The following is a 26885-nucleotide window of genomic DNA, read 5'->3' as shown; positions in this document are numbered from 1 at the left end:
GACCAGGCACCCAGGGATCGGGGCATCGCAGGGCGGAGGCCCCAAGCACAGAAACGCTGTGTCAACGAACCCTTCACTGCCCCAGCCCAGGCTGGTGCCCCAGGCGGGGCTGGGGTTCTACTCCACGTCCACACGTAAACGGCTCTGTGAAGAGGACGCCACAGGACCCACCAGAGAAGGAGGTGAGGGCGACGCCGTCCCCCAGGCGTCCTGCTCTGGGGGGCACGGGGCGGGGAGGGGGCTGGCTCTCACAGGGCACCATGTGGGGCTCACACGGCGAGGACCAGGGCCCCACCGAAAGCCAGAGAGAACAGAGAGTCCGCAAGCAGAGCATCGGGGAATAATACACTTTCTAGACTTCTCTTATAAATATGCATTAGAACATCTGATAACACGGGCAAAGGGCTCTGAAATTAGTTTAAAATTAAGCCAAGATTGAATTTCCTGCACTCCTGGCAGGAAATCCACCTAAAACATCTGAACACCCAAAATGTGCTTGAAGGCGGCAGCGGCCACGGGCGCCCCAGGCCCTACGGCCACCTCAGTCCCGGGGCACCTTGAAATGGTCCTTCTCTTTGCGGATGGCCCTCATGGTGGTCACCGGGTCCGTCTCACCGGCATGCTGCTGCACTGTCTTCTCCCTGCAGAAGCCGAAGGCCAGGCTGCAGGCCGCACGTGGTGCCCCCCGGCCCACCGCCCGCCCCAGGGCCCCCGGGGTCCCGGGGCCCCAGGGAAGAAAAGAGCAGGCAGAAGTCGGGACATTCTTCGAAACGAAAGGCCGGCACTAACGGCCGACTCGCGTGTTCCTAACGGTAGAAGGCCTGCTGGCCAAGCCGTCCTGCCAGTGACCCAGAAGACGGGGGACACGGACTCCACGCTGGCTCCCGGCAGCGCCCCGGTGACAGAGCTCCACGAGATTCCCGGGGACCGTGCCTGCCCACGCGTGGATCCTGACTGCGGTGTCAGAAAGGACCCCACACCCTGGCCACGTGTAAGGAGAGCACCCCTGACAAAGCCGCCTGCTTCCTAGGCTCAGGGCACTTGCTAAGACCCCGTGGCGTCGCCTGAGCCACCCGGGAGCTGCAGGGACTGGTGAGCGGGCCCCCGCCGGCGGCACGAGGGCGACCCAGAGGTGCCCACGCCCCTTACCTCACTCTCATGAACGGGTTGTAGGTGAACTCCTCCGCGATGGTGGACGGCACTGTGGGCTCCCCGATACCGTACTTCTCCTGCAGAGGACAGAGGTCACGTGAACACGGAAACGTCTAAAGGAACGTTTCACAGTACTTTCTAATCTTAAAATACCATCCAACTCAGAAGGCAAAGTGAACGGGGTCAGGTCAGTGCAAGGACGGGCCCCTTCCCGCTGTGGAGACGCGAGTGTCCCGGCCACCACCGACGAGTTGTCCCTTCTCCCCTTGCTGTCCTGGAAGTGGAAGGGGACGCGAAAACTTTTACGCTGATATGAAGTGTGTGTTTTACATGATAAAATAACCAGCAAAAACGCAGAAAACGCAGAAGAAAACACCACCAGCCCTGCACCGAGACCAGTCATGGGCCACGCACAGCTCACTGCTTGCAAGAGCGAGGTGACAGGTGCCCGTGGTCCCTGCCCTGGGCTCACAGCCCCTCTGGAAGGCGGCAAGCTCTCGTCACAGGCTCCCCTGGAGAAAAACCCAGGACGAGCCCTCCAGTCGGGATGGTTTCACTCCTGATCAGCACCATCTGGCCCACTGGTCACTCCTGTACGGACCTGTGCAGGACGTCAGCTGGCAGCTGGGGGTCTCCGCCCTCCCTGCGGCCCCTGCCCTTCTTCTGCCGGGCTGATCTCAAGGGCCACAGGGTCAGAGCTTGGACAGCACCTGTCGGCACCCACACGCAGGGCCCTCAGACCCGAGGGTCCCCGTGCCACCCCCAAACGTGACCAGTGGTGGCAAGAGATGATCCTTCAACCGCTGGTGGGATGCCAAGCAGGGGTCTGGCGGGAGGTCAAGATGAAGGCTTGTCGCTAATCTCTGATCCTCCCCTTCTGGTGAAAACAAGCTGGGTGTTTTAGAATATTCCCTGCTTCCTCCAGTATTCACTCCTCCTGAGAATTCCTTCTCCACCTCCTATGAGGGAAGGAAACAAGTTAACACTTCTAAGGATAATTCTAAAACACGTCTTGACACGTATAGTCAGAGGACCATACACGGTCATCACCTTGTAGATTATCTATTAAAACGAGTGCTGGGGCGCCTGGTTAAATGTCCGACTTCAGCTCGGGTCACGATCTCAGGGTTCATGAGTTCGAGCCCCACATCAGGCTCTGTACTGACAGCTGAGAGCCTGGAGCCTGCTTCGGATGCTGTGTCTCCCTCTCTCTGCCCCTCTCTCAGAAATAAATAAGTGTCAAAAAAAAACTTTTTTAATGTTTTTTGAACTTGGGTAAAGCAAATATTTCTTAGATAAGAGACAAAAAGTATGAACCATAAAAAAGTTAATGTGCTGGACTTGATTATCAAAATTAAAAATGTTTGCTCTTCAAAAAACATTGTCAAAAAAATAAAAGGCAGTCCACAGAACGAGAGAAACCAGCCGACAGAGGACTTGCGTCCAGCATATACTTACAAAATTCTCTTGTGATCGGAAATTAGTTCAAATTTTTAAATGGCCAAAAGATTTGAACACACAGTTCACAAAATGGCCAGTAAGCACATAAAAAGACGCTCGACGTTTTGAGACACTAGGGAAACGCGAGCTAAAACCACAACGCGACTGCACTACGTACCCACTAGAATGACTAAAACCACAACGCGTGACGATGCCGAGGGCGGGCGAGCTTGTGGAACGAGTGGCACTCTCACACTCGGCTGACACGAATGTAAAGCGACGGCCACTTAGGAAGCCAACTAGGCACTTTCTCTACACGTCAAACGTACACCGCTACCACCTACCCGTTTCACTCCTAGGTATTTACTCGAGAGAGACGAAAGGGTGTGTCGCACACGGATCTGTGCGCAGAGGTTCACGGCAGCCGACACCCGGAAACAGCACAAACGTCTACGGACGGGGGAACGGATAAACCCAACAATGGAATACTGCTCGGCGGTGAAAAGGAATCAACTCCTGACACGCAGCAGCAGGGGTGCACCTCCGAATCCTGCTGCTGAGTGAACAGGAGACCCTGCATAAGGTACCTTCCGTTTACACGAAATTCTAAAAACCGCAACAGTTCTAGGGCACCCAGCGGATCGGTAGGTGTCCGGAGCCGCGAAGACAGTGAGGCGTGAAGAAGCCTTTCGGGGGTGGTGGAACGTTCTGTGTCTTCATCGTAATGGTCGTTTCAGTGGTGTCAGTTGATCTGCCAGAATTCACTCGGCCCTTCACTTGAAACTGATGCGGTTTATCACATGCGAACTGTACCACCACAAAGTTGACACTCGAGAAAGACAGCATGAAAACCGTCAACAAATGTGAAAACCTTGACAAAATGTACACAGTTCCTTGAAAGACAGAAGCTGCTAACAAAATGGACTCGAGAAGACGCAAACATCTAAGAGCCCTACGCAAAAGACAGACACCACTTCTAACGACGACGACATCTTTCCACAAAGAGAATTCAACGTCCAGATGGTTCCAATGGTGAATTCTAACATTAAAGGAAAAAATAGTATCACAGAAAGATTCTTTCAAAAAATACGAGGAAACACCTTCCGAGTCACGTAATGAGGCCGGCGATGCCCCAGTACTAAGACCAAACACGTTACAAGAAAGTAAAACTACAGGCCGATATCCTTTGTGAACACAGACACAGAGGGACTGTGGCAGCGTAACACAGCATGACAAAGTCTGTCTAGAAAGCAAGGTGGGTTTAACATTTGAAACCAACTGAGGGGGGACCCGGGGGCTCAGCCGGTTAAGCACCCGACTCTCGGTTTCTCAGGTCATGGTCTCACAGCTCGTGGGATCAGGCCCCGCATCAGCACGGAGCCTCTCTCTGCCTCTCTCTCCAAAGAAATTAAAAAAAAAATGAAACCAATCGATGTACCCCGCCATATTAACAGTAAAAACAGAATATGGTTACACACTAGAGAAAAAGTCAGTTTGCAGAATTCAACACCCACTCGTGATTAAAACTCTCAGAAAACCAGGAATGGAAGGGAACGCCCTCAACCTAAGAAAGATCACAAAAAACTTGCAGCTAACGTACGGGTGACACACCGAATGCTTCCCCGCCGAGACCGGGAACAAAGCAGAGGTGTCCGCTCCCACCGTCTCTATTCGGCATCGTACCGGAGACCGCAGCCGGGGTGATTAGGCCAACAAAGTAAATAAGAGGCACATCGATCGGAAAAGAAGGAAGAAAAGTGTCTCTTTAGCCGATGACGTGATTGTGTGCTAAGGAATCTACGAAAAAGACGCTAGAGTCTTAAGCTAAGGGAGCTTAGCAAGGTCACGATACAAGATCAAACAAGTATCATCTGTGTTGCTGAAGACTTCAACAACATTTTCAGCCAAATACAAAAATGTGAAGTACTCAAGGACACATTTGACAACCCGCACGGCTTCTTTAGCAACGAAGATTATAAAAGACTGCCGAGAGGAACTGATGACCTCAGTAAACGGAAAGCGACAGTATATTCATGAAAAGACTCAATACTGTGAAGATCTCGGTTCTCCAAATCTTTTGTTGCATCACAGTCCCAATCAAAAGCCAAGCTGACTTTTTTGTAAAAATTAACAAGATCCTAAAATTTCTATGGAAATGCAAAGCGCTTCAAAGAGCCAAAACCAATTTAAAAAAAAAAGACCACAGTTGGAGGATTCATACAGCCTGATTCCCAGACTTACCACAAGCTACGGTAACTGAGACCATCTGCTATGGATGGAGGAGAAGCCCAGAGACCCACGGAACAGCGAGGAGGGTCCAGAGGTGACTCACGCCTGCACTGTCCATTTTACTTAGCAAAGACGCCAAGGTAATCCAACAAGGAAAGGACGATCTTTGCAACAAATGGTGCTGTGCAGTAGGATGTCAGCTGGCAAAAGCAAATGCACTCGCACCCCGACCTCACACGGACACCGACGTCGATACGAGCAGGATCACGGGCCTAAGTATAAATCTGAATGACCCTAAGAACTGAGACCATACAACTTTCAGGAGAAAACACAGCACAGAGTCTTGGCGGCAAGGGGTATGCAAAGATTTCTTAGGACACAAAGGGTGTAAAGAGAAAATATCCACAAACTGAACTTCATCAAAAGTGTAAACTTTTATTCCGGAAAAGACACTTAAAATAAAAGGGCAGGCCACAGACCGGGTGAAAATATTTGAGATATGTATCTGGTAAAGACGTGTTTGCAGAATACATAAGGAATTCTTGCAACTGAGTTCAGTTTTTCAGATGGACCAAAGATTTGAACAGACATTTCACAAAAGAGGGCCTGTAAGAGGCCGACAGCCACCAGAGCAACGGAAACTTTAAAACCACAGGGAGACACGGCTACACGCCTATTAGAACGGCTGAAATTGAAAACGTCGGCGATACCTATGCACGGGGAGCCCCTGGGGCTTACACGTCCCCAGAGGGCGGGCCAAGAGGCTCGGGAGCTTCTTCAAAGTTAAACGTACACTTCAGGCGGCCGGGCCCCGCTGCCCCAGGTCTGTACCCACACACCGGGAAACCTGTGTTCACACAAAGTCGTGCGCACAGAGGTTCACGGCAACTTTGTTTACAATAGCAAAATGCTGGAAACGACCCAAGAGTCCATCCACCGCGGATAAACAAATTGCAGTACAGCGCACCGCTCGGAAACCAAGAACGGGAATGAATCTCCAGTGACGTTGAGCTGAAGAGCCAGACGCGGCCAGTGTTCTACGGCTCTGTTTCTGAGACTCCAGAACAGAGTGACCTACGTGACAGCCGAGCTGCAGCTGGGGGGTGAAAGCAGAGTGACAAGGGAGACTCTGAATCTCGACTGGGGGTGGGGGGCTCACACAGGGGCACACACTGTCAAAAGTCATCAAACCGTGCACTGCTCACTCAACACAGGTATGTTTTATCAAATGGAAAGTATCCTCAGTTAAGATTAGTCTTTTAGAAGTAGATAACTATGAAGCAAATTAGTGCAATGTGCACGGGGCGCCTGGGGGGCTCAGTGAAGCTCAGGTCATGACCGGAGCCCCACGTAGGTTAGAGGCCCGCGTCGGGCTCCGTGCTGACCGCTCAGCGCCTGGAGCTGCTTCAGATTCTGTGTCTCCCTCTCTCTCTGCCCCTCCCCCACTCGCACTCGGTCTCTCTCACTCTCAAAAATAAACACTTAAAAAAATTTTTAATAAAAGTAGGTAACTACGAAGCAAATTAGTTCAGTATGAATAGATTGCTATGGAAAAAGCAGCAGGACCCATTACTAAATGAAAGGGAACAGTACGTGTGGTACATACACAGGGTGAGTTCGTGGAGATCACTAAAATACTGGCCTACGTGCACTGCGAAAAAAAAGGGATAATGTTGACCAAGTGATAAAGGTAGCGTCTGAAGTCTTACGGGTGTTATTTTGTGAGCCCGTGCCCAAAACCTGATAAAGATGCTCAAAAAAAACAGGGGATATATTAAGAAACAAAACTCCAGGGGCGCCTGGGTGGCGCAGTCGGTTAAGCGTCCGACTTCAGCCAGGTCACGATCTCGCGGTCCGGGAGTTCGAGCCCCGCGTCAGGCTCTGGGCTGATGGCTCAGAGCCTGGAGCCTGTTTCCGATTCTGTGTCTCCCTCTCTCTCTGCCCCTCCCCCCTTCATGCTCTGTCTCTCTCTGTCCCAAAAATAAATAAACGTTGAAAAAAAAAAATTAAAAAAAAAAAAAAAAACTCCAAAGTAGCACTGGTCATGAACGGAGCAGAAGGCCGAGCGGCACCTGAGGCCTCCAGGTGTGGCTTACTGATACCCGTCAGCCACCGGATGGGGAAGGGCCCCCAAGTCCAGGGGCACCTCCCTCAGCCCACCCACCTGCAGCAGCCACCCCTGCAGCCACACCTCTGAGCACCCCTAGGGGTCGCCACGGAAATCAATGCCTTCCCGACTAGCAGCCTCTGGGGCAAATCCAGCCGCTGGCCGGCAGGTGCGCTTTCCCCAAACGGGAGGTGGAGGTGCTCACTCACGGTCCCCCCTACCCTGTGCTCAGGACGTGGGCCACAGATCAGGGACCCGCGGCGCCGGCCTCACCTGGGCACCTGCTGGAAATGCGGACTCCCAGGCCCAACCCAGCCCCACTGTGTCAGAAAGGACGTTAACCAGAGAACTGGGCCTTCCTCGCGGAGTTCCAGGAGGGCCGCTCCGAGACCAGACTGGCTTGCCGGCCAGGAAGAGCGCCCTCTGCCCACACTGGACACCGCGCCCTGACAGCGCTGCTCCCAGAGAGGCACTTCGGGGTCACGGACCCGCGGACGCACCCCCGCCCGGGGCGCCCCACTCACCTTGGCCCAGGCCAGTTTCTCCTGAATGGCAGTATTGTTGGGCTCCACGTGGCGCGCGAACTTGAGGTTGTTGATGGTATATTCGTGGCCGCAGTACACTCTCTGAGGAGAACACCAAACTGTGAGTTCGGAGAGTCTCCGTGATCTGTCCTCAAAGCCCTCGCAGACACGCATGCGGGGCTCTGGGCCAGGTCCTTTTAGCGACACGCACCGAGGTGTCCCTGAGGACAACGGGCATTTCTCGCGTGTACGTTAAACAGCAATAAATAGTACAAGAAAAGCCACGCTTCCAGAGGAAATGCCTCTGCCTTCCCACTCTTCCCAACACGGGGGACAGGACGGGCGGGAGGTGAGGACCTCGCTCCGTGGGGCCCCACCTACCGTGTCTGGAGGGAGCCGGCCCAGGATCTCAAGCAGGGCTTTGTACATCTCGTCCGCTGTCCCTTCGTAGAACTTCCCACAACCAGCCACGAACAAGGTGTCGCCTGCAAAACGGGACAGCCACGGAGCAGTGGGGGGCTGCCGGCAGGACACCCCCTGAGGGGCTGGTGGCCAGCTCCTGAGCTACGCTGGACACCAAGCGTTCATGGCTGTACCCACAGCCGGCCTCTACCAGACCCCGATGGGCCACCCCCAACTGCCAGGTTGGACCCAGAGAGACGCCCAGCTCTCGGCTCCCGTGCCCCAACCTCTCCCGTCAAGTCTCGCTAACTGGCACTACCAGTCCCACCAGCAGCGGCTCAAACCCACCCCTTAGGGTCTCCCGACTCCTCCCTTCACTGTCCTAGCCTGTCCCCATAGCGCCGAGACCCCCCCACCAGCCCTTGTCCCCACCCGCCCAGCAGCCCTCCCAGGCCCACCTCCCTAAGGCGCCTATTTTTTCTTTTTACTTCTTTATAATTGTGTGGGGGTTGTTTTTTCTTTTCTTAAGTAATCTCTGCACCCAATGTAGAGCTCGACTCACAACCCCGAGACCGAGAGTCACGTGCCCCACGGACTGACCCAGCCAGGGCCCCTCCCCAAGTCTCCTCTCATCCTGGGCGGCAGTGCCAGCCCATAGAACCCCCGGGATCCCACTGGCCACCACCCGGGCCCTCAAGACCCGAGCCTGCCGCCTCACAGACCCCCTTCCTGCCTCAGCCCTTTAGAGGGGCGTCCCCTCCTCCTGACATCCCTGTTCCTGACCCACCTCCACCCTCTTCCTGATTCCCCTCCTGGCCCTCCTCCAGACACCCCTGCTCCTGACCCTCCTCCTTCTGACCCTTCTCCGGACACCCCTGCTCCTGACCCTCCTCCTGACACCCCTCCTCCAGATACCCCTCCTCCTGGCCCTCCTTCTGACACCTCTCCTCCTGACTCCCCTCCTCCTGACACCCCTGCTCCTGACCCCCACTGAGGCTCTGTGGGCTGCTGCTTCCCGCCCTGGGTCCTCCCTGAGAAGGGCTCCGTGCCAAGCGGGGGCTCAGGCACCGTTGCTCTCCAGGCCCCGGTGGCGGGGAGTCCTCCTCCATCAGTGCAGGCCAGACTCTTCCCCGAGGTGGGGGTGGGGGGGCCGCTGGGACCACAACCCAGGACCAGGGTGCCACCGTGGGGCCATCACAGTGTGGTGCAGCACTGTCCCCACAAGACGACAGGACATCCTAGTGGGGTCAGGACTGGGCTGTGCCCCTGAACAGCCCCACCAGGAAGGGTGAGTCAGAACCAGCTAGAAGCCAGAGAGACCACAGAGGAGGCCGGGCTGCACACAGGAACAGGAGACTCGGGGGCCCGGCCTTCCCCTATTTCCACACCAGGACCTGCCAGACGTCCCGATTCCCACACATTGAGTCCTCACCGTCCGTGCCGCGGACACCTGAGCTGCGCCACGAGGGCACACGCGACTTGGCACGTACAACACACCCCCGCCGGCCGTGGTCTCATGGAGGACACGCGCACCGCATGGGCCTGGGCTCAGACCGGGGTCTCTGCGCAGGCAGACCCGCCTTCCAAGGCAGGGACATGGCTTCTCCCCTCTGTGCCGTCCCGAGGGACCCGCCTCACTCCAACCCCCAAGAGCCCACCCGGCAGATGCGCAGACTGACGTCCAAGGACCCACCCGACGCAGCAATGACAGGGGCGCAGACTCTCCCGGGCCCGGTGCCCACCTGCCCCTGCACAGGCGGGCGAGGCCCAGAGCGAGCTCAGGGCTGCACAGCCCGAACTCGGGGTCACCCCAGGGACCACACATCCTGCTGCTGCACCACCGAAGACACTGAGAACGGCCGCAGTCTTTAAAGTCGGCTTCGACGGGGGAAGAGGGGCTCACGAGCACTGTGGAGGTCCCAGAGGCCCCGTGCACCCCACGCTCCGTCTGTGATTTTCCCGAGTTAACGTCTCATGTCACCCGCACCGCACGTGGCTGTTGACTGAGCCCCGCCGCAGAGCCGACATGGGTCCCCACCCGGATCCCCACACGCACCCGCCCGGCTGCAGAGCCGCTCTGGGCCCCCACGCTGCCTCTGGCCGCCGCAGGGCCTGCTCGAGGCTGGGGCTGATACGCTCTGCCGCTCCGGTCCTCACCGGCTCCCCCATCAGCAGCAACATTCTCTCACTTTCTCTCCAAAGGGAAAAGCCCCTTCGACTGCTGGAAAGGCCTACCTGCCGGCCACTCACGCAGGCCGAGGCCGGGGGTGCATCCAAACAGCGGCCTTCCCGTGCTCTGCCCCCAGGGCTGCAGGCCCCCTGCGGCCCCCTGCCACAGCCCTGCTCGGGAAGCCTGGCCGCAAACGCTCCGCTTCTCTGCCCCGAGCTCTCGGACAAGCCTAAGTCACGGGGGTCTTTTAAAGTGCACCCCGCCCCAGCACGCACATCAGAACACTCCTCACCTGTGAACACAGCAGGAGGCTCAGAGCTCCCGGGCTTGCTCACGAAGTAGCAGATGTGGCCGGAAGTGTGGCACGGTGTCGACAGGCACTTGATGTTGAGAGACCCCACCTTAAAGGAAGCACGCACTGGCATGGGCTCCCTGCACGCCGCGAACTCGCCCACGGGCTCCCAGGAGGTGGACCACCGATCCCACGGACTCCCCCTCAGACCCTCAACGCCCCAAGGAGAGCGCGGCTTCCATCACCACTGCTCCACTGAGCAGGACACAGATCTCGCCGGTGACCGTGGGACCCCGACCTCGAGGGCGCCCCAGAGGCGAGGCGCACCCTGCAACCTGGTATTGCTGGTGTGCAAAAGCAAAGGGGCTTCTTTTGCTTTCTTCCTCAACATCGGGCCAAATTTGAACCAGGTGTCGTGCTAGAAAAGCTAGCTTTCCTTCTTAAGTACTTGACCTTCCGTTTGGTTTTCCTTCTCTGTCTCCCACTGCCAACTTTAAAAAAAACTTTCAAACCTACCAAAAAACTGAAAAAAAGAGGAACTTCTGTGACCTTTACCCGATCACCAAATGCTAACGGTGCGCCTGTCCGCAGCGTGTCCTGTGCACACACACCTGGAGTCGCACACGCGCTGACATATCGCCCCTAAAGCCTCCAGCTGAGTCTCCTAGGAGAGGGACGTCCCCTCACTTAACCGCACATCGTCATCACTTCCAAGAGACGTGACGCTGATGTGAGAACCTGATGCGTGCGTGCTCTGTTTTTCCACTTCCCCAACGGTCTCAAAACCCTGCCTGGCAGCCTCTCCCCGCAGCCGGGACCATCGGCCTACTGACGTGCCTGTGATGCTCCTGACACTGGGGACCGTGCAGGCCTAGGCGGCCCCGAGAGGCCCTCCACCCATTTGCAGGTTATGCTGCCTCCGATCCCTAGCCCTCGAGGTCCCCTCTGGGCCCCTGGGTAGGGGAGGGAACTGCCAGGAGCAGGGCAAGTGTCCCTGCCACAGCCCGCCCCTTTAAGGCCCAGAGGCCAACCACGTTCGAGTGCTTTCCATTCGTTCGCCGCTCACCTGCAGTGTGGACAGATGCGCGACCTTGTGAGTCAGTGCCCCGATCCGGTCATCGCCCCCACACACCTTCAACCCAGGCTCCAACTTGACCAGCTTCTCGTTCCCACCAGCGTGGTCCCTGGAAGTTGGAAAGGAGACCTGGGCTCCTGCTCATGGGAGGGGCCCGCTTGCTTTTAAACCCCGACCGGATGTTCTTTCCTGGTTACCTTCTCAGAAGCGGGAACGCATCTCCCGACACAGGAAACTGGCCTCAGTGTCATTTGGCTCCACTGAAAAGAACGCTCTCAGATACGCCATTCCCAAATGAGGCACTTCTGTGCCCCTGCCCTGTTGCGGGAGAAGCTTCTGGAGCGACCGACCCAAATCACAAACACCTGGATAATCCCCAAGCCCCCAGCTCCCAAGCTTTGGGCACATAAGAGTAGCCAGAGGATCTGTAAGAAGCACCAAGTCCTGGCTCCTGCCCCGCTCCTGACACCGTTGGCCGGGGGGCGGCTGGCACAGCGGGAGTTTCAAAGGCCCCCTCGTCCCAGTTTGGGACCCGCTGCTCTGAGCACACAGGCCCATCTACGGTTACACCCAAAAGAATAAGATATCCAGGAATAAACCTAGCCAAGGAGATGAAAGCCTGTACTCTGAAAACTATAATACACTGAACAAAAGCGTTTGCAAGAAGTGGAGTAGAAAAACAAAATCGCTAAAATTTCAATACTACCCGAAGCAATCTACACGTTTAATTCAATCCCTATCAAAATAACACCAGCATCCTTCACAGAGCTAGAACAAACGATCCTAAAATCTGTATGGATCCACAAAAGACCCCGAATAACCAAAGCAACCCTGAAGAGGAAAGCCAAAACTTCAAGCTGTATCACAAAGCTGTCCTCATCAAGACAATATGGGACTGGCACAAGAACAGACACTCAGATCAATGGGACAGGACAGAGAACCCAGAAATGGACCCACAAACAGATGGCCGACTCCTCTTTGACCACGCAGGAAAGAATGTCCAATGGAATAAAGACAGTCTCTTCAGCAAGTGGTGCTGGGAAAACTGGACAGCAAACATGAAGAAAAATGAACCCGGACCAATTTCTTACACCAGACACAAAAATAAACTCAAAATGGATGAGAGGCCTAAATGAAGACAGGAAGCCATCAAAATCCTCGAGGAGAACACAGGCGGTAACTTCTTTGACGTCAATCAGAGCAACTTCTTACTACACACATCTCTGGAGGCAAGGCAAACGAAAGCAAAAATTGGGACCTCATCAAGATAAAAAGCTTCTGCACAGCGAAGGAAACAATCAACAAAACTAAAAGGCAACTCACAGAATGGGAGAAGATATTTGCAAATGACATATGAGATAAAGGGTTGGTATCCAAAATCTATAAAGAACTTATCAAACTGATGTGCCTGTGATGCTCCTGACTTAGGGGACCGTCCAGGCCAAAACACAAATAATCCAGGGAAGAAATGGGCAAAAGACACAAATAGACACTTCCCCAAAGAGGACATCCAGACAGCCAACCGACACATGAAAAAATGCTCGACATCACTCATCATCAGGGAAATGCAAATCAAAACCACAATGACGTATCGCCTCACACCTGTCAGAATGGCTCACGTGAACAACTCAGGCAACAAGAGACATTGGCGAGGATGCGGAGAAAGGGGAACCCTTTTTGGTGGGAATGCAAACCGGTGCAGCCATTCTGAAGAAAAGTATGGAGGTCCCTCAAAAAATTAAAAACAGAACTACCCTACGGCCCAGCAGTTGCACTGCTAGGTGTCTATCCAAGGGATACAAGAACACCCAAATGTTTATAGCAGCATTATCTACGACAGCCAAGGTAAGGAAGCAGCCCAAGTGTCCTCTGACTGATAAATGAGTAAAGAAAATGCGATGTATTTATGTGCATACACACACACAACGGAACATTAGTCATAAAAAAGTATGAACTCTTGCCATTTGCAACGACACAGATAGGTCTAGAAAGTACAATGCTAAGCAAAATAAGTCAGAGAAAGACAAATACCGTGTGATCTCACTCATATGTGGAATTTAAGAAACAAAACAAACGAGCAAAGGGAAAAACAAATCGGGGGGGCGGGGGGCAAGCCAAGAGACAGACTCTTAACTACAGAGAACACACTGATGGTCACCAGAGGGGGCGGGGGAAACAGGATGGGGATTAAGAGTGCGCTTGTCGTGACGACCTCCAGGTGACGTATGGAATTGCTGAATCACTGTACCGTACACGTGAAGCTAACGTAACACTGTACGTTAACTGGAGTCAAAATTAACACTTTAGGGGTGCCTGGGGGGCTCAGTCAGTTAAGCACCCGACTCAGGCTCATCAGGTCATGGTCTCACGGTCATGGGATTGAACCCCTTGTGGGGCTCTGCATAGGATTCTCTCTTCTCTCTCTCTCTCTCCCTCTGCCCTCTTCCTCACTCATGCTCTCTCTAAAATAAAATGTTAAAAATTAAAATATTAAAAACTTTAAAACATACAAACAACTTATATCTAAACAAACAAACAAATACACACACACACAAACGGGCAGAGGCAGAGGGTGAGCTGGGGCCAGGCCAGCCCTGGACACATGCCCCCTCCCCCCCCCCCCCCCCCCACCCTGCAAGGGATTCTAACCTCAGCCAGGACACTCCTCCAGGGCTCCCAGTGCTCAATGGGGGCAGCCTGACCTGCACTTCAGAAACAGGAAAAGAGTTCCACCCCTGGCCTTGTGGGGCTGGAACCACGCCAGCGTGAGCCCAGGGCCCTGACCTCGGAGCAGGGCTAGTGTCCCAACACCAGATCAGCCTTCCCAGGACAAGGCGAGGGCTGCGGATGGCCAGAGAGCACCTGCTCCTCACCACACATTTATTTACGGAGTCCTCCGGGGGCCCAGACACGGCAAAGCCCAGAGATAACAGGGGCGGGCCCTTCCCCCACCCCCACGTCAGCTCCACACAGGCCAGCGTCCCAGCACTGTCCCCTACTGACCTGCAGAAACACCTCCACCTCCACCGAGGAGAGCGAGGACAGTGAGAGAGGGAGGCGCCTACGCCCTGGGGCTCAGCCTGAGACCCAGTTTGGGATCTTGTGTTCCAACACAAACGCATGAAAAACCTCAGAGCATCGCAACATCAGAAAAGTGATGTGGTGGTTACTTGGCGCAGGAGAGAGACCGCAGCCCGCGGGGCACCTTCCAGAAAGAGCAGCTGGCTGGGCAGCGGCCAAGGTCACGGCAGTAAACCCATCCGTCAGCACCAGGAATTAACACCTGACGCCCCCATAGACTCTCAGCGGCTTAGTTACATCGACCGAGAAGGTGCCACCACGGAGCAAACTCTGGCCGACCCACGTGCCCAGGACACTCCCACGGGGAAGACGCCCCACGCAGACTCAAGCGCAGCGGCAGCCTCGGGGACGGGCTGTCAGGGGCTGGCTGCCCTCAGGCACTTAATTAGAAAAGAAAATGAGCCAAATAAAGATTTTTTTCCAGCTGAGAAGGGACTCAAAAGTTTCAAAAACCCCACAGGAGGGTCTAAAACCCAAACACAAGTGCTCCTTTCATCCTTTTCCCTTCAAAGTTCAAAAACCACAACCTCTCCAAATACACCTGCTTGACTTTTAAAAACACTGATGTCTAGACTAGTTTCTTCCCCCACATCAAAGCCGGTCTCCCATCACACAAGCCCAAGAGTCTTCAAAGATGCGGCTGGAGGTCCTCCCCACAGAGCCCCGGAGTTAGCAGAGCCCGTGGCCGGGGCCAAGGTCGATGGGGCAGCGGCCCGGAGGCTGGCGCCCTCGAGTCCTCTCACGGTCCCTCCGGGGCCAGCCCTCGGCTGCGCAGAGGATACAGCTGGGAGGGGACGGCTTCCGGGGACCCCGACGCCCCAGGCCTCCGCCTATGGGAGGGTCCAGGGGGCCTGCAGGTGCCGACCCCCACGGACGCCAGCCTGGGGCATACAGGCCCAGGCAGTTCGACTGACGTGGAGGTAGCTCGGGCTCCAGGGCTTACCAGTGGTGGTGGGTGGTGAGCACTGTGGTCAGCTTCACGCCGTGCTTTCTCACCGTTTCTACGACCTGCAGCCAAACGTGAGACAAGACATGGGCCACGGCCACGCTCCCAGCACTGGCTCCAAAGCCTGCGGCAGTGCCCAGCGGGACCCAGGGTTTGCCGGGAGGGGCTGGGCCCTGACCTGACCCTGCCGACCTGTGCCCCCCCCCCCGCCCTCCAACACCCCTCCAGCAGCGCAGGGCAAAGGTGGCCTTTTTCTCTCACACGGCAAGTGGCAGCTCCGTGCCAGCCACAACCTGAGCCCCTCCAGAAGATGTCGCCGCCCTCAGAGGCAGTGCGGAGGGACAGCAAGCCTCGTGGAAGGGCGGGCAGGCTGAGGGGGGCTCCTGCTCCCCGCCCCCCACCAGGGACCTTACAGACAGAAACCCACTTCTCTCCACGCCCCAGCCTTTGCCGGCCCCACCCCTCCCTGGCCTTCCGCCCCACAGCAGAGTGGCCGGACACTAGTTCAGTTGTTTTTCAAAACCAAATGGATTAATTTCGGTTTAGCTTCCGCCAAGCCGCGAGGACACTGCAGATAGGAACCCCGGCGGGGGACAAACACGCAGCGCCGGGGCCTCCCACCTTCTGAGGCTGCACCGGGTCCACGATGGCGGCCTCCTTGGTCTCGCCGTCGATGATCAGGTACATGTAGTTGTCGGTCAGCGCGGGCAGCAACTCGACCCTCAGGGTTCCCTGGTTCATGGTGGAGCTCTTCCTACAGTCCGTGTGATGGAGAAGGACGCCCAGCAGGGCCGGACCTGAAGACAAAGGGCAGCCCCGGTCAGAGTCCACAGGAGGCCGCGCCAGGCTGACACGGCACAGGAGCCCTGGCGTCCTGATGCCACGACCTGGGGAAGTGACAGCGAGCAACAGAGCGTGAGGCTCGCCGTGTCTGCTTCTCTGAGTTCCTTTGGTAAAGAAGAAAATATCCTCACTTTACCATATCTGCAAGGAAAGTACAGAAAATTATTCACGTGCATATTCACAAATCATTTCTCTCAGACCATGATCCTTACTTTCTTTCCCGCGGGTTCCAAGAGGGACACAAGGACCAGCTTGTGGCTGTGATCAAACCACCGTCAGCTGTGACCGCCGCTCGTTCTGGGTGCTCACACCTGACTCAGACCAGGAAGAGAGGAAGCCTGAGGGCACATGCCCAGCGAGACTACGTTTCAGTGCCCCGCGGCCCAGCTAACAGAGCCTCAGTCACACAGGCTCACCGCCCCTCCCAGGCCTCCAGCCATTGAAGAGAACAATATTCACTTTCAAAGGGCAGAACTGGAAGTCTGGATGATCCCCAAAACCCACCAGGGGCCACCAGGGTTCCAGATTCAAGTGTGCAGGAGACGGAATCACCATCTGTTGAGCCACAGGACCCCACCAGGGCAAGAGCCAAAAGCATCCTCCACCAGGGAGTCAGGTGCCAAGATATTTTCAACAAACTTATTCAACCTAAAAATTCACAGAGGCGCCAACAATACTCTAAGTCTTAACGCAAAAAAAGATCAGCACCACTAAAGGTGACAGGACCCGGCCGTGAAATTCTGGGGTCGCTACTGGGATGGGGGGGCCTCTCCCGGAAGGGATCCAAAACGCAGGCAGCACCAGCTTACTGACGGACCGCGGCCCCAGGGGCGGTGGGGTGCTCATGGGGAAACTGGCCAAACCGCAGCTTTAAAGAGGACACCAAGTATCCAATTCCCCTTTCCTCTGACAAGCGGCTGGCATTTCCCCGGCCCTTCTCGCCCTCGGCAAAACAAACATTTCTGTATCATCCAGTTTCTGTGATATTCCACCTCTGCTAAAGTCCAGTGCTATCAGGGCCCAGGAAGGACTGCAGAGCAGAGTGGGGTGGGGGTGGGGGGTGGGGGTGACAGGATTAAAGGATTAAAGCAAGACTCTGCAGGCTGGGAGAGGAGCGCTACCAGTGAAGGAACACTATCTACAACCTGTGCTGAGGCTTCTCCTGGGGAGCCTGGGGAACTCACAATTATTTCTTCAGGCACCACCAGAAACATTAGTCCTTTTCCAAAAATTATATGCCTGAGAAATGCTTCCAGCTCACTGGTTTGCAACCAGTTTGCTTGTGTATAAGCAGAGGGCACAGGACTGCAGCCTATAGTCGGGGCCAAGTCCCGAGACCTGTTTTGAGTGGCTTCTCTCTCTCTCTCTCTCTCTCTTTTTAACATACGGATTTTTTTTTTCAGTTTATTTATTTTGAGGGAAAAAGAAAGCACGAACAGGGGGAGGGGCAGAGAGAGGGAGGGAGAGAAGCCCAAGCAGGCTGCACCCGGTCAGCACAGAGGCTGCCCGGGGCTTGAACTCACAAACCACGAGATCATGACCTGAGCCGTAAACCAAGCCCCAGACAGGCGATCTGCCAGAGGCCCTGACAGTCGGGTGAGGGTCTCCGGGGGCCCTTCCCTTAGCAAGGGCAACAGCTCACCCACTCCAGACCCCTGAGAGCGCTGGCTGAGATTTGCAGGGGCTGGCTTCCTGTCCCTAACAGCTGTGTGGTCATTCGGGTAACGACTAACCATCTGCAAAGGCTCAGGTTAACCTACTGCCCCTGCCGCTACACCAGCCACAAGAGACGTCAGGAATAAGGAAAAAGAGATTTCAAGATCAAGGTCAAAACATTCCCTCAAGGCGGGAGGGAACACGGTGACTGTGACAGCTGCAGGAGCAGGCCCCTGGGCCGGCGCGTCCCACGCCTCTCAGTCTGGAGGGCTGGGTGGTGAGGAAGAGAGGCTCGGGGGGGGGGGGGGGGCGGGGGTCAAGGTTCCCACGGCTCCCGGGACCCGCGCCGAGTCTGTGCCCTTTGTCTACACCTCGGAATAGTGTGGCCCGGGTTTCTCCTGGAGGAGAAGACGGGAACGCTCTCCCCGGGGCTATGGGCCCGCCCGGGCGGGGAGGCGGCGCGAGGCTCCTTACCGGGCACAGTTCCTGCAGCAACCCCCAGCTGACCAGTGACCCCGCTGTCTTCAGCCCCCGCCAAGCCTGACTCAAGCGCCGCGGCGCCTTTTCCCGACCCCAGGCGGCCTGCCTGCGCGGGGGTTACGAGCCTGTGTCGACAGAAAACAGCGTCAGCCCGCGGCGGACCGGCGCCTCCCGGCCGTCCCCGGCGCCCCGGCCCCCGTCGGGCGGGCGCGGCGGCCTAACCGCCGTTACCCGGCCCCGACGCCGGCGGAATCCCCTCCGCGGGCCGGTCCCCGCGCCCCCGACCCCTGTCAGGCGCGCGCCTCGTCAGACCCCGGCCAGCCCCGGCCCACGTACCCAGGCCGCGGAGGGCGCAGGCGGCTCCCAGTGCGGAGACGCTCCGGAGGCCGAGCAGCCCGCGGCCCAGCACCATGACCCGGGGCGGCGGCAGCGGCGGCGGCGGCGGCGGCGACGCGAGGGGCGGGCGGGCTGCACACGCCAAAGGCGCGCCGCGGCCAATCGGCGCCCGCTGCCCCGCCCCCCAGCCAATCGGCGCACGTCTCGCGCCCCCGCCCCAGACCCCGACCAATCGGCGCTCGCGTCCAAACCCGTGCCCGCTCGCGGCCCGGCAGCGGCGGACCTGAGCTCCGGCCGGGAGGCGGCTGGAGGCGGCTGGAGGCGGCTGAGGCGGCGACCGGAGAGCAGCGTCAGGGCCTCCGCCTCTCGCCAGGGACCAGACCGGTGGCCGAGGCAGCTGCTGGACAGCGGCTGCCAGGAGTCCGAGCGCCCGGTAGAGCGCAGAGCGGAACTGGCCGTCGCCGACGGGACGGCGCTCAGAGGTAGTTGGTTCTCTCCCGGGCGCCGTAGGCATCAGGAGACCGGGTTCCGGCGGAGTCACGTGACTTCGGGGTCGCGCGGCCGGGACATGGCAGCCCCCAAGCCGTTGTCCCGCTTCTGGGAGTGGGGAAAGAACATCGTGTGCGTGGGCAGGAACTACGCGGAGCACGCCAGGGAGATGCAGAGCGCCGTGCCGAGCGAGCCGGTGCTCTTCCTGAAGCCGTCCACCGCCTACGCCCCCGAGGGCTCGGCCATCCTCATGCCGGCCTACAGCCGCAACCTGCACCACGAGCTCGAGCTGGGCGTGGTAATGGGCAGGCGCGGCCGCGCGGTGCCCGAGGCCGCCGCCATGGACTACGTGGCCGGCTATGCCCTGTGCCTGGACATGACCGCCAGAGACGTGCAGGACGAGTGCAAGAAGAAGGGGCTGCCCTGGACCCTCGCCAAGAGCTTCACGGCCTCCTGCCCCGTCAGCGCGTTCGTGCCCAAAGAGAAGATCCCCGACCCTCACAACCTGAAGCTCTGGCTCAAGGTCAACGGCGAACTAAGGCAGGAGGGTGACACGTCCTCCATGATCTTTTCCATCCCCTACATTATCAGCTACGTTTCTAAGATAATGACCTTGGAAGAAGGAGATATTATCTTGACCGGGACGCCAAAGGGAGTCGGACCCGTTAAAGAAAACGATGAGATCCAGGCCGGCATACACGGGGTCGTCAGCATGAGATTTAAGGTCGAAAGGCCAGAGTACTGAGTCTGTGCAAAGCACCCGGACTTCTTAAGTTTCAGGAGAGAAGGGAGGCGGACAGAAGAAGCAAGCAAAATTGTTAAATGCAATGATGCTTTAATAAGAAATAATTTTTATTTTTTTTCCAACGTTTTTTTATTTATTTTTGGGACAGAGAGAGACAGAGCATGAACGGGGGAGGGGCAGAGAGAGAGGGAGACACAGAATCGGAAACAGGCTCCAGGCTCGGAGCCGTCAGCCCAGAGCCCGACGCGGGGCTCGAACTCACGGACCGCGAGATTGTGACCTGGCTAAAGTCGGACGCTTAACCGACTGCGCCACCCAGGCGCCCCAAGAAATAATTTTTAAATATGACTTAATTGGGTTGTTATGACTTAAGGAAGACGGACTCTTCCAGGAAAACGTGATCGAAAAGCTGGGCCAGAAATGGAAAGAACGATTGTCTTTTGGGAAAAAAAACAAAAAACAAAGTTTTCGTGAAGCTTCCAGAAAGGAGACTTTATCAGACTAAATGTTCAGAGGCCTTACTTTCCTTTCCTAAAACCAGACTGGATAAGACTTTTCCGTGAGTCATTCTGGGATCAGGAATTCAACACTGAAAATCTGCAAAGGAAGTTGAAAATCATGTTTTCTAAAATTCCTTGATCACGATAACCATCTGGAGGTAATTGTAAAAATAAAAAATTTCCACCTTACTGACACATACCAGGCCCACCATGTTAATTGGCAGAATTAATCGCCAGCATTCCAAGTGATTCTTATCACGGAACTGGGGAAAACGGCTGCTCCCGTAATCAGTTAATTTAAGATTGTAATAAATGACCAATTAATGATGACCTCACCCATCTGTGCCATGGCCCGTAGATTCTGAATTTGGGAGATAATTTTGAAACGATTATTTTCCAAATAAATATGCTACCTTTTGTTTGGCCTTAAAGTGTACTTTTTGTCCTCCAGTAGTGGCTAGGAAGGACGCTTTCGCATGAAGGGGCTTCAAACCTTGATCATTGCTCTTTGGCCTCTGGAGCATTGTGCTCTGCTAACAGAGTTAATCAGCAGCTCCACCTCCAGCCAGACACAGGAGGCTTCGGGGAAGTTGAATGGCCTGGGAGAGCTACTCTTGTTCTTGCCTGCCCTCCTCGGACGGAGAGTCTCGGCAAGACGCACAGTGCCAGCGTCCGCCGGCCCCTCCCAGAAAGCTGAGGACATCTCATTTAATAATAGCTCACATTTATTGAACCCTTAGTACTGCTAGGGACCGTGCCAAGAGCTTTCCGCGTATTACTGAACCCTCAGCAAAGCTGTGAGATTGCTCTGCCTGCCGTCCCTATCACACAGGAAGATGTGGATTCAGAGGCTAGCCGGCCTGGCTCCACAGTCACTCAGCTGAGGGAGAGAGCCGTGCTCTAACCCAGCTTTCCTAAGACCAGAACTTGAAGTCTTGACCACAAGGCAGGCTGCATCTTGTCAGCAGATCTACAAGAAGACTCAGACGTTTAGGTATTAGGCAACCCCCACATTTGATTCCATACTTACTGTGAGGTGCCGGGATTGGACTTGTTTACTAAATGTCACACTATCTTAACTTCTTTTCTAATCAGGTTTCTTATTGTAACTGCTTAAGCAGTATACGCTTATTACAGAAGAGGTAGGGAACATGAATCAGCAAAACACCCAAAATTTCTTTGACCCAGAGCCAGCTACAGTGAAGCATGCAGTCTACCTTCTTCCAAACCTGTGGATGACATTGTAATTTTTAATTTTTTTAAACATTTATTTATTTTTAAGAGACAGGGTGAGACAGAGCACAAGCAGGGGAGGGGCGGACACAATCCAAAAGCAGGCTCCAGGCTCCGAGCTGTCAGCACAGAGCCCAACATGGGGCTCAAACTCACAGACTGCTAGATCATGACCTGAGCCAAAGTCAACCGACTGCGCCAGCCAGGCGCCCCTGTGATTTTTTAAAAGAAGGTCTGCTCATAACACAATTTTCTAACCCGTTTTTCTCACCGTACATTGTGACTGTGCTATGTCGGTTGGCACATTTCTGCAGTCCTGATTTCAGTGACCGCGTAAGACTCTCAAGTCCGTCCCCCCATTGCTGGCAACTGAAATCGTTTCTCATTACTTGCTAGTAGAGTGGAACACGTTTGCAGTTATTTCATCCGGCTGGTTCTCCTAAGGGGAAGAGCTGACTCAAGGGCCCGCTGGTATTGAAAGTGTGTCAGTCTAACTAGGTTAGGATACAAGGTTCAACTGAGACGCGTCCATCGAGCTGAAAGACCTTCAAAGCCAAAAGGTAGGAGGCAGGAGCAGTGCTCACACATGCAGCGCCCAGTGGCACAAGCCAGCTCCCAGGGAGCGCAGGGTGCCCCTGAGGTCAGCGTCCACCGCAGTGGCGGCATGGGCTTTGTCACAAACGGCTGACAACAGCATTGCACGTATAGCACAGAAAGTCCTTGGCTGGGAGAATAAAACACGGAGAGACACCAATTCCCACAATTCCTGCTCTTGCTAAAATCACTGTAAGCCCAGGAGGCATATTCCCCCCACTTTTTATTTTGAATAAACTAAACCTACCAAAAAGTTGAAAGACTAATACAATGAGCTCCGTACACCCTTCGTTAGATTCGGTAATTGTCAATAGTGGCTATGTTTGCTCCCCCCCCTCCCTCCACACAGACATATGCCTAGGCGCACTTGCGTTGGAAAGCTGCCAACTGCAGAAACCCTCTACCCTTCCAGTGCGCATCTCGTACGGACAGGGACCTTCTACACACAATACCGTCAGCACCCTGAAGGAAACAATCCCATGCGGTAGTAGTTCCTGTAGAACCTATGGTTCACATTTGTTCTTTTGCACTTTTTCTTTAATGTTTCTTGAGCTTTTATAAAAAACGAATACTCTACATCCACTTGATAGACGATGAAACATCATTCCAGGTCAGTGAATACAGATTTCGTAATCCCTTTCTCTGGCTGTGTCATAATCCCTTTCTATGGCTGGTACTATGATTGAGCACCCCAGAGGCAGAGCTGAGGGGGGTTCTTGTTCAGGTGACTTACTGAAGGACCACCCTCAGGAGAAAACTCAAGAGGAACCACAAACGGCAGAGAGCAAACTAAGAAGGAACGTGGTGGGCTCAGAGCTAGAGGCGAGCTTCAGTGCACTGGCCGTCCCAAGGGGAAGTCACTGCTGGGACCTGCCCCCACCCTTCCCATGACTTCCCCAGGTGGTTCTCCGCCTCCCAGGGAAGCTGAGGGTTGGAGATGTCTGCCTGAACGTGAAGGGACCTGGCTGAGGCCCGACAGCCCCCGCAGGCTGCACACGTTTCAAATGTTTTGTTATTGGAAACACAGTACTTGAGTAAATCGGATACTATAGGTAAAGTGTTTGTTACAATGTGTCACGTAGAAAGCACTCGATAATGTCAGCTATTGGTATTATTGTAGCAATTTAATGTCCGGAAACTCATCCTAAGGAAATAAGAATGTGGACAAACACTTAGCTATAGCTGGTGTTTACAACAGCAAAAGCTGGGGAGCACCTAACATGTCTAGCAGTACTGGGGAGATGACACTCAGCACCCTACACTCCTGTGATGAGAGGATATGTGGCCATTGAAGTTGTGTCCAGTAGTAAGTGATCACAAAGTTCCCAGTGTGGAAGCAGATTATAATGTAACCTGCGTTTGCAAATTGTATGTATTCACAAAGAAAGACAGATACGTGACAGGAAAGACGTACAGGAAAATGAAAAGTGCTTGTACACGCACGTCTATAACAGCGCTGACTGGCTGACCACAAGAGCCAACGGTGGGAACAGCCCAAGCGTCTGTCGACAGATGAGCAGATTAGCCTCCCTTCCATCCACACGGCGGAAACTACTCAACCATAAAAAGGAATGAGACCGACACACGCTGTAACATAGGTGAACCATGAAAACATGATGCTCGGAGAAAAAGCCAGACACACAAGGTCACACAGTGTATGAAGCCCCTGGAAGAGGCAAGCTCACAGAGATGAGGTAGATTAGAGGTGCCCAAGGGCTGGGGGTGCAGAAATGGGAGTTCTAGTCTAATGGGGGCAGAGTTTCCGTTCGGGATGGTGACCACCATCTGGAAATGAATGGTGGTGACAGCAGCACAACATTGTGAATGTATTTAATGCCACTGAACTGTAAGCCTAAAAATGGCTAAAATGGTGAATGTTATGTGATGTATATTTTACCATAAAAAACAACAGCAAAAACATACACACAAGAAAAGAATGCATCACACACCAGGGAAAGACTTCGGGGGTGGGAGGTTAGGGCTTTCCCCATTTGTTATCTAGTATTTTCTAATTTTTCTACAATAAACACGTCAAACTTTATAACAAAATATAGTTAAAAAGCAGAAACCACCCCAGGGTTCCTCAAGATGAGTGACAGACGGACACACGGACACCGTGTTTCTGCCACGTGCACAGTATCAGGCAAATAAACTCACCAGCGCAGCATTAGGAGAGGAGGATCTTCCCGAAATGAACCACTAGTGGATCAGGAAGAATCGTACACCCGCCATGCGACTGTGGACAGCAAGAGCAAAGCTGCAGGTCCGAGGACGCAGAGACCAGACAGAGCAGCTCCTGGAGAGCAGCGGGGGAGTGCAGGTCCCGGACAAGGGCCTGTGTATTTTGTGGGACGGAGTAGCTTCTTTACCTGTTAGTGTGTGAATTCTGGCCAATCTACTACCAAACTTAGGTACCAACCAATTTGTCATCTTCATTTCATAAAGGTGTGAGTTACAGTTTGTGGCGCCCCTATGATTCCGTGTGGCCTGACCCCTGGCCCTATAGACTTCCTGTGTCATCAGGTGAAATAAAATGTCAATACTACCCAAAGCTATCTATGCATTCAATGCAATCCCCATCAAAATTGCACCGGCATTCTTCTCGAAGCTAGAACAAGCAGTCCTAAAATTTGTATTTTAAGCAGGAAACAATTTGTATTTTAGGAAACCATCAAAACCCTAGAGGAGAAAGCAGGAAAAAACCTCTCTGACCTCAGCCGCAGCAATTTCTTACTTGACACATCTCCAAAGGCAAGGGAATTAAAAGCAAAAATGAACTACTGGGACCTCATGAAGATGAAAAGCTTCTGCACTCCAAAGGAAACAATCAACAAAACCAAAAGGCAACCGACAGAGTGGGAAAAGATATTTGCAAATGACATATCAGACAAAGGGCTAGTATCCAAAATCTATAAAGACCTCACCAAACTCCACACCCGAAAAACAAATAATCCAGTGAAGAAGTGGGCAGAAAACATGAATAGACACTTACTTCTCTAAAGAAGACATCCAGATGGCCAACAGGCACATGAAAAGATGCTCAACGTCACTCCTCATCAGGGAAATACAAATCAAAACCACACTGAGATATCACCTCACGCCAGTCAGAGTGGCTAAAAGGAACAAATCAGGAGACTACAGATGCTGGAGAGGATGTGGAGAAATGGGCACCCTCTTGCACTGTTGGTGGGAATTCAAACTGGTGCAGCGGCTCTGGAAAACAGGGTGGAGGTTCCTCAAAAAATTAAAAATAGATCTACCCTATGACCTGGTGATAGCACTGCTAGGAATTGACCCAAGGGATACAGAAGTGCTGATGCACAGGGGCACTTGTACCCCAATGTCTATAGCAGCACTCTCAACAATAGCCAAATTATGGAAAGAGCCTACATGTCCATCAACTGATGAATGGATAAATAAGTTGTGGTTTATGTATACAATGGAATATTACGTGGCAATGAGAAAGAATGAAATCTGGCCTTTTGTAGCAACGTGGATGGAACTGGAGAGTGTTCTGCTAAGTGCAATAAGTCATACAGAGAAAGACAGATACCATATGTTTTCACTCTTATGTGGATCCTGAGAAACTTAACAGAAGACCATGAGGGAGGGGAAGGAAAAAAAAAGTTAGAGAGGGAGGGAGCCAAAACATAAGAGACTCTTAAAAACTGAGAACAAACTGAGGGTTGATGGGGGGTGGGTGATGGGTATGGAGGAGGGCACCTGTTGGGATGAGTACTGGGTGTTGCATGGAAACCAATTTGACAATAAATTTCATATTAAAATAAATACACAAATAAAAATTTAAAAAAGAAATGCACAGTCAGGGCATCTCTCCAGTGACAGGTACGGGGTCTTCTTAAGTAAATGCTGGTGGACTCACAGGTCACCAAGGCAGCTGCGCAGAGGCCATTCAGAGCCCTCTGCCACCTTGCTAGGGTCCTCAGGCTGTGGCTAGAGAACACAGAGTGTGAAACACACCCCAATTTCAGAATGCCCGTGTTAGGCGTCTGTATTAGGCTGCTGAAGCCAGTGGCAAAACAGCCAGAGCAGCTGAGGCCCATGGACCGTAAGAGCCCACACCTGGACCTGGCACCTGTGGTCCAGGCCTTGGTCTTGGGGACCCGCTGCTAGAGGTCAGGGCACCAGGGGGCCGGGCACGGCAGTTCATGACACACCATCAGGGGCCAGTGTCCTGCCTCGTCTCCTGGGCTCCTGGACACCCACTCTTGCTTAACCAACAGAGAGTGTGAATGTGGACACCAGGCGGGCACCCTCAACTTCCCTCTCCTCCCCACCCTGAACCTGCCCGCTCCAAAGGGAAGGGCATGACCACCCCCCCCCCCCACCACCACCACCCTCCTCCTTCCTTCCCTGCCTGTCGTCTGGATGGACACCTGTACCCTGCTTCTTCGGGCACACTCCCTGCCTGCCCAACTCAGGCAAGTCCTCCATCATCTTGTTTCTTACCACGGTCTGGACACACCAGGTCCACCCAAAGCTGCCCATGGTTAAAGCAAACACCACGCTGCTGACAAGTTTATGTCCCAACACCTGCTTTCTAAGAGTTTGACATACTTACCTTTTGTTT

At 54.3% G+C, this 26885-nt stretch overlaps 2 protein-coding genes across 4 annotated transcripts; one reads left to right on the top strand and one right to left on the bottom strand.

Moving 5' to 3' along the window:
* Positions 1-358: 358 nt before the first annotated feature.
* On the bottom strand, positions 359-18872 carry HAGH (hydroxyacylglutathione hydrolase). Of its 3 annotated transcripts, none has more exons than XM_047838554.1 (9): positions 18734-18872; positions 16040-16215; positions 15416-15480; positions 11383-11500; positions 10317-10425; positions 7834-7937; positions 7453-7554; positions 1150-1229; positions 359-662 (listed from the first exon to the last, which is right to left on the bottom strand). In XM_047838554.1, the coding sequence occupies exons 1-9, from the start codon at positions 18807-18809 to the stop codon at positions 542-544; spliced, it is 951 nt and encodes a 316-aa protein (XP_047694510.1). In that variant the 5' UTR covers positions 18810-18872; the 3' UTR covers positions 359-541. The 3 variants fall into 3 exon arrangements, 2 of the variants coding, with proteins under 2 accessions (XP_047694510.1, XP_047694511.1); XM_047838555.1 differs by having other exon boundaries at positions 359-641; XR_007147776.1 differs by having other exon boundaries at positions 610-662; positions 1150-2111.
* A 138-nt stretch (positions 18873-19010) lies between these two features.
* On the top strand, positions 19011-20183 carry FAHD1 (fumarylacetoacetate hydrolase domain containing 1). Its single transcript, XM_047838562.1, has one exon. It carries the CDS (start codon positions 19302-19304, stop codon positions 19965-19967), a length of 666 nt encoding a protein of 221 aa, XP_047694518.1. The 5' UTR covers positions 19011-19301; the 3' UTR covers positions 19968-20183.
* The last annotated feature ends 6702 nt before the right edge of the window (positions 20184-26885 follow it).

Source organism: Prionailurus viverrinus, chromosome E3, assembly GCF_022837055.1.
Source record: "Prionailurus viverrinus isolate Anna chromosome E3, UM_Priviv_1.0, whole genome shotgun sequence".
In the NCBI taxonomy this organism is placed as follows: domain Eukaryota; kingdom Metazoa; phylum Chordata; class Mammalia; order Carnivora; family Felidae; genus Prionailurus; species Prionailurus viverrinus.
This window is presented reverse-complemented; position numbering and strand designations above follow the sequence as displayed.